Source organism: Hyaloscypha bicolor (genome assembly GCF_002865645.1).
Source record: "Hyaloscypha bicolor E unplaced genomic scaffold K444scaffold_15, whole genome shotgun sequence".
NCBI classification, from domain to species: domain Eukaryota; kingdom Fungi; phylum Ascomycota; class Leotiomycetes; order Helotiales; family Hyaloscyphaceae; genus Hyaloscypha; species Hyaloscypha bicolor.
In genome coordinates, this window is record NW_020194517.1 from 1536773 (window position 1) to 1556221 (window position 19449).

At 38.8% G+C, this 19449-nt stretch overlaps 2 protein-coding genes across 2 annotated transcripts; one reads left to right on the forward strand and one right to left on the reverse strand.

The window, feature by feature from the left end:
* Nucleotides 1-10470: 10470 nt before the first annotated feature.
* Nucleotides 10471-13674, reverse strand: K444DRAFT_552858 (uncharacterized protein). The gene is made up of 6 exons (XM_024876598.1): nucleotides 13364-13674; nucleotides 13087-13279; nucleotides 12659-13039; nucleotides 11906-12608; nucleotides 11597-11860; nucleotides 10471-11547 (listed from the first exon to the last, which is right to left on the reverse strand). The coding sequence occupies exons 1-6, from the start codon at nucleotides 13643-13645 to the stop codon at nucleotides 10524-10526; spliced, it is 2847 nt and encodes a 948-aa protein (XP_024743118.1). The 5' UTR covers nucleotides 13646-13674; the 3' UTR covers nucleotides 10471-10523.
* Nucleotides 13675-13887: 213 nt separating this feature from the next.
* K444DRAFT_552861 (uncharacterized protein) lies at nucleotides 13888-18161 on the forward strand. The gene is made up of 12 exons (XM_024876599.1): nucleotides 13888-14073; nucleotides 14121-14673; nucleotides 14937-15613; nucleotides 15664-15765; nucleotides 15816-16048; nucleotides 16098-16131; nucleotides 16185-16363; nucleotides 16417-17299; nucleotides 17361-17546; nucleotides 17601-17751; nucleotides 17804-18098; nucleotides 18148-18161. Exons 1-11 carry the CDS (start codon nucleotides 13916-13918, stop codon nucleotides 17876-17878), a joined length of 3231 nt encoding a protein of 1076 aa, XP_024743119.1. The 5' UTR covers nucleotides 13888-13915; the 3' UTR covers nucleotides 17879-18098; nucleotides 18148-18161.
* Nucleotides 18162-19449: the final 1288 nt, after the last annotated feature.

Here is a 19449-nt window from a genome sequence, read left to right on the forward strand (position 1 = left end):
TTTCTTTTATCTTATATTATATATGGTTTTAATAAAAAGCTAGCTAAGTTTACTAAAAAATATATAAAAGTCTTATTTCTAATTAATAAATAAAATATTAATATATTTATAATTATTCTAAATCTTAGAAATTATAATATTATTCTTAGTAGAAAATAGGTAATATATATTAATATTCTAATTAATTATAAAAGATATAAGCTTATATAGCTAAAAAATAAGCCTAAATTTATATAATTCGGTTATATTATTAATATTTTATAATAATAGCTAAAGAAGTAACTTAATAAGAAATATTAAAAGAATACTAATTAATAAGATTTTATTATAAGCTATTTCTGGAAATCTTTTATTCTAAAGTAGTTTTCCTTTTTTCGGACTAATTAAAGGAAATTATATAAGACTATAGAAAAGAAGCTTCTATAACCTAAATAAGATATAATACCTAAGTAAAAGCTAAAGAAATAAGAAAAGGTCCTTAATTAAAAATAAATATTAGATCTAGCTATTTTTATTTCTATAGTATTTAATTATATAGCCAAGAAAGAAAATAATATTATTAGTTAAATCTTTATTTATAAGATTAATAAAAAGCTTAAAGCTCGGAAAAAAGAAATAATTCCTAGTCTAAAAAATTAATAACTAAAAGAAATAGAGTTTTAGTAATTATAGAAAATATTATTTCCGGAACTTAAGAAATATATCTCTATTTTCTCTAAAAAGAAATCTAATATCTTTCTTTCTTATAGATTATATAATTATAAGATCCAGATTAAAGGCCTAAAAAAAACTAAGAATATTAGATATTAACTTCTTTAGTAATAGTCTATTTAAGAGCTTTTAGAAATTAAGTATTTCTTAGAAAAGAATCTAGCTAAAGGCTTTATTAAAGCTAGTTAGGCTTTCTTTATTTTACTAGTTCTTTTTATAAAGAAAGTAAATAAAGGTTTATACTTTTATATTAATTTCTATTATTTAAATAATATTATTTAAAAGAATTAATATTCCTTTTTACTTATTAATAAAACTTTAAGTTAATTATCTAAAGCTAAGATTTATATTAAATTAGATATTTACTAAGCTTTCTATTATATAGCTATAGATCCGAACTTTTAGGAGCTAATAATAGAAATAAATATATCTAAAAAAGTAATTACTAGCCTACTTTTTTAATAAAATCCGGAAATAGGCCTTTAGTATTTTATAATTTATTTTTCCAAAACTATATTTTTAGTAAAGCTTAATTATAATATATATAATAAGAAAATACTTGCTATAATATAAGTATTAAAGAAATAGAAAACTAAACTAAAAAGCCTTTAGGATACTTTCTTTAAAATCTATTCTAATTATTATATTTTAGAATATTTTATAATTACTAAAAAACTTTCTTTTTAATAAGCTAGATAAGTTAAGCTCTTATTCTATTATTATTTTAAGCTTATATATTATTCTAGAAAATTAAATAAGTAAATAAATACTTTATTATAAAAATAAAATAAAGTAAATACTTAGAACTAGATTAAGGAAAAGCTATAAACTTAAATACTTCTTTCTAAAAATAAAATTAATTTAGAGATTATTTATAATTTATAACTTATAGTAATATTTTATAAAATTAGCTTATTTAATCCGGAATTCGGCCTTAAAAACCAAGTATATACTAAAGACTTTCTAGAGAAAAATACTTTTATTAGAAATATAATTTCTTTAGAAAAAGATATTTTCTTAGAAGCTTTACTAGTAGACTCTATTATAGTAGCTTCTATAGAAGTATTATTAGAAGCTCCTACTAAATATAATAGTTTATAACTTATAAATAAGATTCTATAAAATAATTATATATTACTGAATCTAGAAAAGCTATATATATTAGCCTAAGCTAAAAGTAATATCTAGATACTATAAGATAATCTTTTTTTATATTATAGAAAACTTTATATTATAGAAAATAAAATAATTCCCAGATTACTTTTATAAATTACTCTAATTTATAAAATATATAATAAACCTCTTTCTAGATATTCTAGATATATAAAGTTTTATTAGCTATTAAAGAAATAATATTACTAGCTATTTATAAGTAAAAATATTAATTAATACTATAGTAATTATTATACTTATAAGAAATTATATATATCTAGAAATAAGAAGCCTAATTTATTTTATTTCCTTCTAGTTTCTAATTATTTCTAGTAATATATTATAATAGATTTTAAAAGCTATTTAGAAAATAAATCGAGTTATAATATAATTATTATATTTATAAATTACTTATTTAAATATCTAATTATAATTCCCGTATAAGATATAATTATAGCCAAGTAGCTAGTACTTCTATTTTTATTTTATATAATATACTAAATAGATATTTTAGAAATAATTATATTAGATTAGAAATCCTAATTTATATTCGATTTTTAAAGTAAATTTTATATAAGAATTAATATAAAGCTTAAGCTTTTAATAGCTAATTACCTTTAAATAAATAAATAAATAAAGATTATTAATTAGTACTTTAATTAGAAATTATATTTATATATTAATTATTACTAGAATAACTAAAATAAATAGGTTATTATAATTAATTATTAATAAGCCTCTTTTTAGTATAAAACTATTAGCTAGTTCCTATTTATAACTAAAAAGAACTATAAGTCTTATATTTCTCTAGATTAGAACTTTCTTATTAAAGCTAATTTACCTAAAGAAAAGCTAAATAGAAATAAAGCTAAAGTATTAGTAAATTAATTATATAAATTATAATAACTTATCTAAAGTAATATAGAATAAGTTTAAGAATAATATATAATATAAGCTAATAAATACTATTATCTAATTAATTTCAAAGTTAGGAATAAGATATAAATTACTATAAAATATTAGAAATCTAATTATCTAAATTAAAAGCTAGAGAACTAAATAGAAGGCCTATTTAAGATTCTAGAATAGTATAGCTATTTATTTCTTCTAAAATTACTAGAAACTATAAAGATATATCTAGTTTTTTATATAAAGAAACTATAAAAAAACTTCTAGAATTCTTTATTAAATTAAGTAAATCCGGAACTACTTCTATTAATACTAAAAAATAGTAAATAAGAATATAGTATTAAGTAAATTATTATAATTAAGTTAGTAAGAAATAAACTAAAATATAGAATTTATTAGGTTAGTTAGGATAAGGATCTAGTATAATATCTAGTTTTAGTATTAAGTAATAGTTTTTAAGTTTTATAAAGTTTCTATAATAATAATATTAATATATTAGGATTTCTATAAAACTTATAATATTAGCTAGATTATATAAAAAATAATACTTATTTAGAATTATATAGAAATAATAATAAATTTTCCTAAGTTATATAATAAAAATACTAGTCTTTTATATATAATATTTATATCCAAAATACTAGTTTATTTTTTTAAAAAAAATATAAAATTAAATAAATTAATAACTTTTATAAAGTTTAGAAACGAGCTTATTCTAAAAAAGAAAATAATATTATAATTTAGCTTTTAATCTTATTAGCTAATATAGTTAGCTAATATAATTACTTATATTCTATTACTTTCTAGATATATATAATATAGCTATTTTATTAAAGAAATATATTTAAAATATATTAGAGATATTTAGAAAGCTAAGCCTCTTATAAACTAGTATATTATAGGATATATATATTTCTTTATAGCTTCCTATATTCTAGTTTTCTCTTCTTTAGCTTTAAATTATTTTTATAAGAAACCTTTTATCTTATTTTCTAAGCCCTAAATACTATATCTATAATATATAATATTAAAGTCTGGCTTTTCTATTTTATTATACTAGGGCTTTTTATCTAATATACCTATAATAATAGTACTTAATCCCGGGCTATTTATAGTAGCTTTAAAAGAGATATTAGCTATAAAAATAAGTATTAAATAAGTTCTTCTTATTTAATATTAGTAAATTATAACTAATTATTATTTTATCTAGTTTTAAGTTAGTAGACTAAAACTAACTATTATTTTTCTTGTTTTAAATTAGTAAATTATTACTAATTCTTTTTATACTAGGGGAAAGAACTAGTTCTTTTATTCTTATTAGTATTAAGGAAATATTATTTATTCTAGTTAAAGATTAAGCTTTAAGATTAACCGGGTTATAGAAAATAATATCTTTTTTCTTTTATATTAATAGAAAACTAATTATTAGAAAAGGAATATTATTTGCTCTAGTTAAGAATTAGGCTCCGAGATTAACTAGATTATAGAGAATATTATATTTCTAGTTAAGCTTTCTAGTTCTTTATAGTTTAAAGAGATTATTAAATATTAAAAATAGTATTCTATTTTTATTTTCTAAGAATAAATATAGGTCCTTTACTAGTAGTATTATATTACTTCTATAGGCTAAGTTAAATAAGCTTAGTATTATATAATAGCAGAATTAATATAATAGTTAAAGGCTTAAAGTTTAAAGAATCTTATATATTAGAAAATACTAAGCTATAAAATAAAGTAAGAAAAATACCTTAATTTTTAGTATTATTCCGTCTAAATAATTCCGGCTTAGCTTTATTTTATACCTGTTTCTAATATCCTATTCTTAGTAGATTATATCCTTATACTAGCTATTATAACTAATATATTAAAGAATTAATTAATATAATTAGATTATAACTAATATAATTCGGATTTTTTTTAATTAGATTAGAATAATTAATCTATTTAATCTATTATATAACTATAATAAATTACTATTTACTTAATAAGTATTAAATAACTAAGATATCTATTATAATAAGGTAATATTATAGTAGTAGTAAAGAGCTTGAATTGAGCTAAAGGCTATGCGCCCGGCTAAAAGTACTGGCTATATGCTAAGCCACGTGCAGTGGCACCACGTGACTAGTACCACGTACCAAAATATTTTCTTTAATTATATTTTCTTTAATTATATGAAATATATTATTATTATATTAGAATTTTATTTTATTATATATAGAGAGCTTATATATAAAATATTATATGAAACTAACTCTTAGTTATCTAATTATTAAGAAATATAAATTTCGCTATATCGTGGGGTCGTGCTTTTAATAGGGACTTCGGTTAATAAAGAATACAGCTAATGAAAAGACATCATTTTCGTAAGCGAGGGCGCGTGCAATTGAAATCTGGCCTTTCTTGCACCGCATTTTGCTGCTCCGTAACTTCGGCTTTGGGTCACACTCTTATTCCCGAACCCTAAGTTGACTTCCACAAAAGCGCGCGGCGTTGAAAACCGTCCATCTGCCAAAATGCCAGGAACACCAAAATTACTACGTTCAGAAAATCACACCAAATCCCAATGGAACGCCCGAAAATTCTTCAAAAGTGCTTTATATAATAGAAAAGAAGCAGATCTAACTTTGGCAAAATTTTTATAATAATAGAATATAATACGGAATTATGAGAATTTTTGTAATGCGAGCGTTAAAATTGTACCCGTCCTCGCTTATTGATTTGGACGGATTTCAATGCCACGCGCTTTCGTAGGTTGATTGGGAGGCAGCAAAGGACAAAACCACCCACCCATAGATTGTTGAGTCCGCAACTCACCCTCCATTTTAGAGCGTATTCTCACTGTAGCAAGCAACTTCAGGCTAGCAGTGCTCTGGCCAGCCTCCTGTCACGTGCGCGCCCTCTCCTCGTCTAGTTGACTTGAAAGGAATCCTCGAAGGGTGGTCCAACGAGCTTCAACTTTCATAACTATAAGTAGAACTGGAACACTTTTGCGACCTCAGGCTTAGCAGCAACTGTGTTGGACATCCGCAGGAGTAGCTTCGTAGCCTCTCACGTGGTGCTCCATCCCCTTGCCCGCCTCTCAGATTCTGTTCCTTGCGAACGCCGTATTTTTTCATCGCCATTGCTGAGTTCCACCTTTCGGCTTCGACTCTCATTTTTTTCTGCAGCGCCCCTCCCACCGGCGGCGGACGGGTGGGGCCAGGCTCGCAAAGGACCAATAGAAGAACGTATTTCGGGACGTGTTGGGATAAGCGAGGCCCTCTAAGCTTGAAATCTACACTTTTCTCCACCGCATTTTGCTTGACCCTCACCTTCAGCCCCTTGTGCTCCGGCGTCGCTGACGAGCAAGAAGCGTTCAGAGAGTGTCGTCAGGCACACAGAAACCTTACTGAATACACTTATCGGCACATTTCACGTGACATTGCAAGCCTCAAGTCGCCTCTAGAACCGAACACATGATTCCACTGCTTTCGAGTAATAACACACAATGCTGGTTGAAGTTGAGGCCGTACCGAGGAAGTCAGATTTGGCTTGAGGTCTTAGATATCTCACCCCAATCACAAACCTACAACACAAACAAACAACACTTATATCAAAATGGAAAGCTCCATGGAAACCCTGAATCTCGGAATCTGGGCTACTGTCCCTTCAGTGTAATCTGATGGTGGACAAAGTCGTAGTTCCTCGTCGCCATGGCTGAGTCTCGATGTTCGCTTGTTGTACCTGCAGGCTGCAGCTATTTTTTGCGCTGCCGGATTCCATTGCCATAACGTAACTTTTTTTCCATCGGCCCGGTATTTGGGTGGCCGTGAATTGCCGCCTGTGTCATTGAAGCACCACTCGCATTGAGTCTACCTCAAGCTACATAGACGAACCAATCGAAGGCCATAAATTTCGGGAAGGGTCGGCATGGGCAGGATAAGCGAGGTCCTCCAAGCTTGAAATCTACACTTTTCTGCACCGCATTTTGCTCGACATTCACATTCAGCGCTTGTTGGAGCCCTTGCGAATCGGACTCGCCGATGGGAAGAAGGGTCCAAATCTTCTTTTTCCGGCTCCCCTTCCGGCTCGTCCAAATGGCGACTCCAAAGGATTACTGAATGCACAGATTAGCACATTTCACGTGATGTTGCAACCCTGATATAGCCTTTAGAACCGAACACATGATTTCTCTGCCTTCAAGTTACAACATGCAAGGCTGGGTGACGTTAAGGCCGGAAGCCAGATTTGGCTTGAGGTCTTGGATATCTCGCCTCCAATCCCAAGCAAACAACACTTATATCAAACTGAAAAGCTCCATGAAAACTCCGAACATGGGCTTCTGCCCTTTCTGTATAATCTGATGTTTGAATAGTCGGCTTTCTCGGGGTTTTTACTTTAGCCCGATGCGAAGTAAAAGGGGAAATAGGAGGAACGAATGGCAATCTAGATGGCGCGGGGTGATCGCTACGTGGAGCTCAGGAGTTCTCTCTCTTCACACTGGCCAGTAAGAAAGAGAAGAGATATCTAGTTAAACTCGGAATTTGAACTTTCGTGCACCGCATTTTGCGGTCTCACAGGCAAGCCATACTGCTGAGCCTCCCCTTCCTGAGCTTTTTCCGAGTACCAGCCGCAAACTAGCCAGCGTTGCTGTCATGTTTTGAGACCATATCACGTGAACTTTCACGTGATCTGCATTACTATACATTATGCTCAGCAAAACCTCTCCTTCGTCACTTATCTCTTCTAGAATCCCTTCCGTATTATTCGGGTTGGTGAACAATCTGTCGGTTCTTCTAAGCTATCACATTCCTCTCATATCAACAGGAATATCGAAAAGCAGCACACTTACGGTCTGCTTCAGTGCCTCACTGTCTCATTCTTCCTTCTGACGTTTACACTGAAATAATAAACAAACAAGCAAGCAAACCTCCTGATATCCATGCAATGAGACGCTCGCCCCACTTTCACATGTCTTCGTTCTTGCAAATGCGGTGCAAAAGAGTTCAGATTGCAAGCTTCACAGCCCTCGCTTGCAGCAAATATCGCCTTCTTATTGGCGAGTTTAAGCAAACTTAATCACTCGTTTGTAAACCTCACTCTTGTCTGAACGTGGCCAATATAGCGCTTCACTTGCATGTGAACGTCGACTTCCAAATCCGGAACTAGAATGTTTATTTCCACATGCGTTCGAGGAGCAACTGAATTGATTATTCACGGAATGGCCTCGCTCGCTCTAAGACAGTGCAACTAAGTCCCTGCGCCACGGCTGCGGAGTTCCTTGAATTTTTCTTTGGCTTTGCATCTCGTCGATCTTCGCTCTAGCTCCCTCAGCAGGAGCAGAAACCGTCGAAGTTTCTGGTTCCTCTGGGGGCCGGAAGAATGTTTGAATTGCAAGGTGGAAGACGAATCAGTTCGCCAATAAGATGTGCTACTTGCACAGTCGTCCGCTACAATTGCGATGGCTGCCCCACTTCTCTCTTTCCTACTTCCAGACACCACCATTCTAGAGTCTGGATTTCCCATTCGAGTTGGGGGAAAGTAAATACTGAGCGAGAATGTAGTGCTGTATCTATTAGGCACGTCGAACGCTCGAAGGAGATAACCAATGCAGGAAATGCCGCACAAGGTCAAAGAAGGACACGAGTCCAGTGGATGCTAGTAGGATCGTCAAGATGCACTGGCTCCCCCAACTCATCTCCTCCTGCAAGAGACAAATCAATAGCTTCGCCAGAGAGTGCTGGACATGGCACTGGAGGAACGGTACCACCGGTATGCTTTACAAGAAGCGGTGGCACGACAACGGCATGTCTCTCGATAGACATGTCAACAAACTTTACTCAGTTCTCTCTCTCAAAGCCGACGCCTCTGTTCTTATCCAGATGAGAATAGAGAAAATCGCGCTCCACGGATACCTCCACAAGATTAACCGATCCGATGAACCACGGTGTGGCTGTGGCCAAGCTTACAAAACAGTACGTCATATTATCGAAGACTGCGAGGGTCTTGAGGATACTCGCCTCACGTACCTAGGGGCAAGCTATGTCAGAGATGCCAGAATGTTCCTCAGAGACATAGAGCTTATACCCAAAACTGTCAAATTCATGCTTGCTACTGGCCTCCTGGGTCAGTTTGCGAGTCTCACAAAGACACTCTTACCACTGTAGATTGGGGACGAGGCCTTCTCAGGCGTGTTTGAATTACTGGACCAATTGAGTCCCTGCGGGGGCTAACATTTTTATTATATCAACATATATAGAATCGGAAAGGGGCACAGAATGGAGGTCACAGGGAGTTCGGGATATATTTTGATTTTTGTCTTTCTTATCGTTGCATTTTCAGTTCTGGAGCGGAGCCGTAGGCTCGTGACCACATTTGTAGTGTAACCCCTATGGATAGTGCATTATATCTGCATGGCGCCTCAGGCAGCTAGAAGGTTCACCAGCCAAGCGCCCAAACCACTCAACCGCCCACTTATGCCCCTTGTCGGAACACCAAAAATCCATGAATTTCCCAAAGTGCTTAGAAAATTCTCAGAACTTCTCAGAGTATGGAAAATGCCCCAAAAAGTCCGATTCTGACGTTAGTTTCTCGAAATTGGAGTGCTGTCGTGGCCAAATTCAGGTTTGAGCACTTGAGTGGTGTGGGCGTTTGGCTGTGCAGCCTTTGACCAGTAGAACACAAAAAAACCCAAAAAAAAACCCCCCCGGAAATCGGCACAGCGACCTGGTGACCCCGACAGTACCCAGGATTCTGACCAATAGCTCCTCAAGCGAGGCTCCCTGAGCTCGAAATCTAAACTTTTCTGCACCGCATTTTGGTTGAAATTGAAAAATTTTCATCAGAGTTTTCCAACGGCAGCAGAAATCCCTCATTCACCACGTGCAACAGGAACACGCAGTTTCGGACGCGGTCGACTGGTGTCAGGTGCGCCCAACTATGCTTGAATTGAATAGTTAGAACTTTGTGACTTATGGCCTTGAAATCATGCGCTGTGGAGGTCTTGTGGAAGAGTCAATGAGCACAATTTGTGACGAACCCACTTCGCTTTGACACCGTAATTGACAAGCCAAAAGCAAATTTCTGCGTACGTTCAATTTCAGCCAGTTGACTTCCAAAACGACGGTCTGGAAATACACTGTCGACCAAAGGCGCCCATGACTGGACAAGTAAGCTACCTTGCTCTCAACGCTGATTCTTCCTTTTCTGCACCGCATTTGCTGTAATTAGTGCTCTATCTTCTCATGTGCATGTCGATTTTAAGCTTAAGCTAATCAATGCCGTTCCTCTTTATTTCGTGTTGAGCGTGAACAACGAGCAACTCACCCCCACAAAATTAAGGATATACCTGTCTACTTGATATTTTCACTTGCCAATACGCTCATCAGTTTTGATCATTTCACCACTCGATGAGTCAACTCAATTTTCTGTTCGTAATCTAAACAGTGAGTAAGCTTCATTATTACCCTTTTCTAGTTGCCAGTTGCTGACTTACGTATCAGCCTGACGGGTCTGGTCAAGTAACAAAAGGCCCATTCTTTGAAATAAGATGTGGGCGGGTAGCTTAAAGAACCAAAATTAAAGTACTTCAGAGCAATTTAGTAATTTCGTTAGTGACTGCGGTGGAATTGCAATTCTACATTGCTTTTCGTCTCGCCGATTTTCGCTCTCCCAGAAGCCTGTTCCCCTCCCTCCCCCCCCCCCCCCCCCCCCCCCCCCCCCCCGAGGTATTCACATACCCGATTGATGAACAAATGCGACCTCTCCGATCAAACTTGTTCTTCAAACCCCAGTAACTCATCGCCTTCAGAGGCTTGAGTGCACTCAGTACTCTTGGATGCATGCGTACCTGCATGACGGTCACACTCGTACTTCCTTACAAACCCCTTTCCGCACGTTGCACAAATGAAAGGTCGTTCCTTGCCGTGTTCCCTAAGCTGATGTGTCTTGAGGTTGTTGGCTCTGGTAAACTGTTTCGGGCAGAGATTGCATTGAACAATCGAAGGAGGCTTCTTGACGTGAGGAAACTTCCAAGCAAAAGACTGTGGATCGGGGTGGTATTGGCTCATATGCTTTTTCAACTCCTTTTGTGTTGCCCAGCCGATGTACATTCTGGTACAGCCGATTTCAGTGCAGCAGAATGGTTTCTCGTGCCGGTTGGTGTGTTGTAGCAGGCCTCGCTCACTTGCGAAGCCCTCGTGGAAGTAGTAGCAGGCATGTCGGGAACATTTGTACCAGTTGTCTCCGTAGAAGTCTTTCGGATTCTGAGCGACAGGGTGACCTGGTATTGGGACAGGTTGGTCACTTGTCGAAACATGCAACTCTTCGAGCATAGTACGAACTCGAGCGATGATTACGCCTAGTGACCCAAGCGCTTCCAGCTTCTCCTCGGCGAGGCGACTGGTTTTGGTATGGTAGAGAAGCGATAAAAGAGGGTCATAGTAATCTGCCTTCTCAATCGATTTACATTGTTGGGCGTATTCTTTCCGTGCATCACTTGATTCCATTGGCCCTGGATCGTACATTTCGGAGAAATCATTGATTGCTATGCCAAGGTCGGCTGAATGGCACAAGTCATCTGCATCTAGGAAGCGAATCGCTGCCTCGAGGTGATGGTTCCAATGCAGGCTGGCGTAATCGAGGAATGCATAGTAGCCTTGCACCAAGAAGCTTCGCATCTCGTCTTCTGAAATGGTCGCATCGAAACATTCGAATGTGAGGTATTTCATGCAAAGCACTCCAAGTAAAAGCTCCACTTTATGCTCGTCGATTAACTTGTTGTGGATAAGGTACCTTTATTGTGATTAGAGAATATGCAGTTCAAGGGTTGGGGAGTTCTCACTGGCGAGCAGTTTTATGGACCAGAGAGAATCTGTTTCCTGGCAGCACTTCCACTAATGACCCACATATATCCCGTGCATGGTCGGGAAATTGACGACCTGCAAAGTTGACAAAGCCTTGCTCTACGTCGATTGAGGCTGCTCCCTGAATTTCTTGCCATTTCAGTGGGCGCCTTGTGCATGTAATCCAGCTAAGTAGCTGCCGTGCTGTTCTTCGTTCTCCCGGATTGGGATTCTCAAATATCCTGCTCACAATACGTGCGTATCTATTCGTATTAGCAGGCATCCAAAGATAATTTGAGTGATTATACGCTTGTTCATATCCTCGAGGGAATATGTCCGGGTGCATCTCCTTGTAGACGTCTTCCAGGCTTTGCTGGCCAAAGAGATTTTCAAGCACAAGTTTTGCAAAAAGGAACATGCCATCGTGTCCTTCACAAACTAATTCCACGATGTGGTCCCTTGCCTCGTCAGACATTAGTTTAAATCTCTCTTGGATGTCCGCTGCCCGCCTGGTAGCGTAATTCTTGACGTCAGCCTTGCTATTCTCCTCATTCAAACGCAAGGTTTCTGGATTATGCAAAGCCGTCTTGATGTCGCTGAGTTCTTGGCTGACGAATAAGCCCCTGATCTTCCCTGGATCACAACCGTTGATTGCAGAGACAAAGAAATTGAGGATAGCTCTTCTTTCTTTTTGTTCGCACTCGTCAATTCCATCAATTACGATGAAGGTTTTGGGTACAGCCTGTAGAACAGTATTGAGGAGCTTGACGCAGTCCTGCGGAGATGCCAGAGTCACTCTAGCACTTTTTAAGCATTCTTCATAAAGGTACGCCAGGATTTCCGGGTTTTGTCGAAGCAGCTGAGATAGCATCGCTTGTGCCACGTTTATAAACTTGTTCCTCTGGCTATCCTGGTCTCTGCAATAGAAATATGCCAACGACAGCTCGTCTTTTTTTGATTCGGGCAGTTTCAAGCACTCTTCAATAATGAGCGATGCAAGAATGGTTTTGCCTATTGGGCGTTAACTTGTAATTAGCGGACAGTAGAAGAGAGTCTAGTACCAGCACCAGGAATACCACTTAACCAGAAGATGGGTACGGATGAATCAGCTAGATCAAACCAGTCCTTAATCTTCGGCTCCTTCAGAATCCAACGACCACTGTCGGGAGTATATTGTCGTTTATTGGCGAACTCTTCTTGATCCAAAGCTGCATCAGCCGCCGAAAGCCAGTTGACTACCGCAAGGGTTTTGGCTAGGTTCTGTTCCCTTTCAAGAGCAGTAAATGATGCCTGTGACTGAAGGCGAGCATTGCGTGATTCTTGGATCTCCACCAGGTTCGTTTTCCTCTCAATTAATTCTCGGTGCCGAATTATATCATCCAAGATTGGTTTGGAGCTTTCTTGGAAGTCTTTCCACGTGGCATTGAAGAATTGCCGCCACGCTGTCTTTGGTTAGCGCTCAACTGGTTGACGAGATGATGGGCAGCACCTGGCTGAGTGAATACTCTCAAAGCACGAAGATGAAATTTCAAGATGTCTTCATAGATCCAGACCAGAATTTTCTTCATATGTTCATTATCTTGGAACATTGAACGGTATTGCATCAGAAGAGGGAAGTTTTCCGCCAACTGTTTGTACGCGTCCAGCAGTATGTCGAATGACTTGGCCCAGTTACTTGCAGTCTGCGAAATATCAGCTTAGGCACTGCCAATTTTGTTTTCTCTTCCGAAGCGGGTTTGAAACAAAAGCAGTCAGTCAAAGCTTACTAGGAGCATGAATTTCATTGGCCCCCAAATAAAGGAAAGCATTGAAGAAGCGTTCAAAAAGACTTCGATAACCTCCTTATATTGCATCATTGCTTGGAGGAAAGGTTGAATCCTGGTGAGATTCTGATTTGTCTTGTTTTTTTTCTGCTTCTCTTGCAGATCCTTCGTCGCCAATTCGAGATCATTGAGGCTCGTAAAGGCAAATTTGGCCAGCTCATCAGGCTTGAGGCGCTTTTTGAATTCGGCCAGAACTTGCTTGAAGTGGTTTTCAAGAGTGGACATTTTCGGAAGCAACCATTACTCTGAATTGCTCGAATTTCAGTTCAGATGCAAAGATTGATGTTGCGGAAGATGGAATGAAATCTGAATGGTAGTGCCCAAGGCTGATCAGGCTCTCGGTCGTGGCGTTTGTGGACGCGGCGAAGTGCATGCAGGTGGCAGTGCCGTGTGCGGCAACCCAAACCACGACAGAGCCTCTTGAAGAGCCTCGCCAGCCTTGCCAATACCACACTTCAAGTTCTCGCGCTTTTATAGAGCAGATGGTATGACTTTATGCTCAGGGCTTTTGCGAATTGGAAGACTGAGAGAATGTCCTTCCAATTTCTGGACTTTGACGACCCAGCGTCTCAAAACGATTCCGATTGCAGTGGCGGTGAGAGTGATACCTCCGGCATTTCTGGGGGTGACTCCAATGGCAGCGGGAAGAGCTCGTGCGTCAACGACCTTTATTCGGAGTCCGCTAACTTAAAAGGCTCAGATTAAACCGAAGATCAAATCGAAAACGCGTGAGGGCCAGCCGGCGGTCGTTCGATCGGGCGTCTTGCGAGCGTGACGATACATCAGATGACCAGTCTAGGGAGGGTGTATTCGGAAATACCAAGCGCCACCAGCTTCACCATCCAAGGAAAGATCGGTTCCGGTCGCCGTCACCATTCCAGGGATGGGAAGATGGAATTGATATAACACCTCCAAGCCAGTCCCAGTCGAGCGAGAAAGAGACGGACAGCCAATTGCCATATAGCGAGGGACAAGATAGCCAATCTGATGTCGATTGGGAATCACTTCTCTGTGAAGATGTCGAGATGTTACCCGAGTCAAACTGGGAGGCAGACTTTCTCGCCCATCAAGCACAAATAATGGCATGCTCTGGCTATCGAGGTCTACAACATAACGAGTTGATTGACGACAATGGAGATGAGCCATGGCACCCATATGACCCGGAGAGTATGATTTTGGACGGCCACATGGAGCTTCACATCGATTCAACCAAGGACAAACTAGAAGGAGACAAAATCATTTGCTACGGAGTGGTGAGTCCTAAAAATTTCTTTCTTGCAAGCGCGCTGTGCATCTTTTTGGACACCAGACCGTAGAAGATTCGTTCATTTCAGCTATCAATGGACGTAATATTGTACTGTTGTCCAGCAATCTGTGACCCCCATCCAATCCATGTTATCTTGAGACTTCCCAAGTACGCAAAATATAAGAATAGCTATTTGCAGTTATCTACCACGAAACAATCGCAATTGTTTGTTATTTAATATTACATTTCAATCATTAACACGAGGAACAGATCCATAAAGTGGGTGTGAAAGTACTCGAGCAAGCTCGCAATGCTTTACAACGACTTAAGTCAGCGCAGATCATTTCCGAATCTCTCAGTGAACGGAAAATTTATCTTTTCAATATTTCGCGGGAAGATAAATTGTTTCTATTGCAACCTCCCATAGCCTCAGATAAAGACTTTTTTCATTTCAACAACATCGCGGTATTAAATAAAGGACACTCTGAAATACTCTCCGAACTAGCTCCGTTTTGCAAATTCGAAGTTTATTCGTCTTCCGCTGACTGGGATTTGGTCGCAAACGGGACTGCATCTATCGACAAGCAAACGTTCCTTCTCACTGATGTGATTATTTACGGTCCAAAAAGATGTCTAGAAGAAGTGGGGAAGCTTCTGGACGACAAGAAGGTATTCCTACAAGAACCTGATTATCGGGATCCAAATCTTGGTTATATCAATCCTCATATATTGGATCTCAGTGCTGTCCATCCAGAACCACAGGGTGAGGCTGATTCGATGTCTTCATTCTTGCTGGAGATTGGACTCCAAAATGAGCTCGCGTGGCAGATAGCCACACCTCAGTCACTCGTGAAGGAAAGAATTGCAACAGCATTCAAGAATATGACGCGGGCTCAGAATTTGAAACGAATAGCTGCTGACATCAGAATTCGTACCATTCTTAAACCGTAGGCTAGGTCTCCCTATCCCAGCCAACCCCAACTGACCAGTTTACTAGGTATCAAGAGGAGGCTTTGGATTTCATAATGCAAAGAGAAAGCGGCCCTGTTCCAGAAGAGTATTGCCTTTGGAAATCAAAGCAAGTTCAAAATGGTATCTCGTAAGTTTAACAAACCACGTTTGAAGCGCTTCATAATTTGACTTCAGCAGATACAAGCACGCGATCACCGGCTGTGATAAACCGGAGAAGCCCGTGGAAACAGGAGGTGGTATTCTAGCCGATGAAATGGGGCTTGGGAAAACTCTCACAATGCTTTCAGCCATGATTCGTACCGCAGATAAAGCGAAAGAGTTTGCGAGTAGTTCATATCATGATACGAATTTAGGAACACAGCATTCACTGATCCCATCCAGGGCGACTCTGGTCGTTGTGCCTTCTCCATGTAGGTCTAAGATACGGTAAAGATTTGCAGCTGATCTGACAGAGCACAGTACTCCTCAACGAATGGATGCAAGAGATCAAATTGTAAGTTCCGCTAACCATCCACCAAATACTATTTTGGATTGACTTGGTGACAGACATTGTGACGGCTCTTCCAAAATCATCATCTATCATAGTCATGGCAGAGAGGGAAATTCTAAAGCACTTGCTGACTCTGATATTGTGTTGAGTACCTATCACACTATATCCCATGAATCAGGCGATAAGAATAGCCCTCTATGGCAGATCAAATGGTTCAGAGTTATTCTGGATGAAGGTAAGCCTCTCTCGTATTATCATCTAGGTTCAATCCAAATTCATTCTCTTTAGCACATATTATCCGCCGGATTTCAACAAGACTGTTCAAGGCCATGAACAAACTCCGAGCAAAGCTCTATTGGTGCTTAACTGGAACACCAGTACAGAATAGCTTGGAGGATCTTGCTGCACTACTCTCCTTCATTCGCGCTTCGCCACTCGACGATCTAGTCAAATTCCGGAAGCATATCATTATACCCTTAACCAAAGGCTCAGAAAATGGAGTAGAGAACCTACGGCAACTACTCGATTCTGTCTGCCTTCGCCGGACCAAGCAACTGCTCCATCTTCCCGAGGCCATTTTCGAACTTCAGCAATTGCGTTTCTCGGCAAAGGAAGAACAACAATACAACGACACAAGAGACAAGCTAGTGAAACTGATCCACAAAAATGGCCTAAAAGCCAAGAATGAAAAGGGATACCTTGGGGTCCTCCAGCTTCAACTGCAGCTACGTCGTCTATGTAATCATGGCACTTTCCAGAAACCTTCGCTAGGAGCTGATGAGTTTGATCCCGAACAAGCAATCGCGCTTCTAAAGAAACAGAAAATTGCGAAGTGTGAGGCCTGCAGTGTAGATATCACGGGTATTCAAGGCATCGAGGAAACTCGCAATGGAATTTTCACCGTCTGCGGGCATCTGCTTTGCATGAAGTGCGTCCCCAAGATGAAAGTGGCGTTAAAGCTGGCGGATGGAAGAGACGGCTGTTTCCAGTGCTCAATATGCCCTGAAATTGTGTTTGGGGGCTATCTTGTTGGTGAAGAAGTTGCAGCAAAGTCATCTAGTGGTGGAAGCAAAAGCCTCTCTGCTTGGCATTACTTTGACAAAGAAGGTTGCTCAACCAAGGTTTCTGCTGTCGTTGCTGATATTGAGCATCACCAAACGGAGGGAAAGAGGTAAGTAACCCTTGTTTCATGGGATTAAGCTTTGTTCTCAGCTAATTTGTGGTGCCCACAGTATAATATTCTCCTGCTGGACTAGATCACTAGACCTCATTGAGATTTTCTTCAAATCGCGGAAAATCCCCTTCGTCCGAATAGATGGCTCTCACTCTTTGGCGCAGCGGAAATGGATTCTCGAAAACTATCAGAAAGATCCAGCAGTCAAAATCTTACTCATGAGCACGGGAACTGGCGCCGTGGGGTAATTATCACTTCAGATATGTTTGAGGTATATCACTGACGCATCCTTTTGCAGATTGAATCTTACTGTCGCAAATTGTGTATACCTGCTCGAGCCACAATGGAATCCAATGGTCGAGAATCAAGCTATTGCTCGGGTCTTACGTCTCGGCCAGACAAGAAATGTAAGAGTAGTCCGCTATATTATGAAAGGCACAGTGGAAGAGGTAATACATCCTTCGCCCAGGTCAGTTACAAACAGGTTAACAACCACGATAGAAAGAAATGCGAAGTCAACAGATACGGAAGTTAGAATATGCCAAGGTAGGGTGGAAAGAGGAAGAACAAAAGTAGAGCAGAGAATGCAAGGGCTCAGCTCTGCCGACAGTATCTTTGTAAGTTGGGTATCGAGCATATCACAAATAGAAAACTTGTACTGTGGACAGCGGCAGGAACAGAACTTGACGCAAAACTACCCTCAAATTACACATTAACTTTGAAATTAGCATCTGAAGCAGCCGATAAAGTAGATTATGCTCAGGGGAGATCATCTTCGGTGCCCTTTAGCGAATTGGTTAGAGATCCCATATTATCTAAATATAATTATTACTAATGCTTATTAGTTTGGAACACAGCGGCCTTTCTAAACTATTATGATATCGTGATAGTGTCCATTCTCGCTCCTCCTGTCAAACTTTATAAGGACCCCTGCCGGAGCCGATTTTGGATTGGAGTCACACGTGACTAACAATTTAACCATATCACAATTCAACGTCATCGTGGATGGCTTAGATTTTACTGAGCACTTATTTAACTTAACTTCGATGGTATTAGAACTCATACTTAATACCTATGTTATAGTTATCACGGAGTCCAGCGATTAAACAATCTGACTTCGACGCCAGATATAAAATGGTTAAACTCAAGGAACAGATCAGGTTTTCTTGGCGCATCATCTTCGCTAGTGGACATTGGTGATCTAGTGAGATGATTTTGTTATGGTGAGTAAAAATATGAGATGAGGAGTGCCTCCTAGCGGTCGTGAAGTCGTGGTTCCAGATTCTAGCTATGATGGCGGATGTGACAATGTCGCAGTGTGCTGCATATTGGCGGGCGCCATGCGCCAATCTATAAATTGAACAGTTATCATTCGCCAACAGCAGCATATGAGTCAAAACATCTACTGGATTGGCTGCTAGGTTCTTGATTGCAGACCTCGCAATTGCAACGCAGCCTTGCAAACGGTAGCTCCACATATTCAGGGAATTAACACGTGTTACTGGAGCTTCGGACCTTGGGGTACTGAGACTGCACCAGCTTCTTTAAGTACCAAGATTGGACTCTTTTCAGGGCTAATTAACCTCTTCCTGTAGGTTGAGAGATCCCAAGAAGTCAATGCTCGAGAAATCCACACCAAAACCACTTCCGACCGTCCGAAAAGAAAGTAACCAAAGATGGGCGAAGGGTAAGTGACAACGGATGCAACGATGGCAGTGGGCGTTATCGTCCCACCTTTACCCTATACCCTCACTTCTCACCCATAAGCTACTTAATAAATTTCTCGTGTTTTCATTTTCGTTCGTTCTGAGGAGCAAGAGTTGAAGTGGTGGCCTCCTTTTGACTCGGCGCAAAGGTTCCTCTGCTGGGACAGGAGCTTGTGTGTGCATATTTACGCCTTATTCTCAATCGAGAGAACGCACAACGCAACTGTCTTGCTAAAAGTCGGTTTCGCTCTTGTCATCAAATATCGCCTGCTCAAATAACGAGCCCACAGAAAAAACAACCACACAACGGGATAATGTGCAGCAATGCCCACACGATTTCTATTAACATCGACCTTTTCAAGACAGAAGAAATTCAGATCAAGATAGTGGGTTTTCTTTCTCAAAGTAATCAGTGCGAAAAGAAGTTGGAGGATAAGGCGT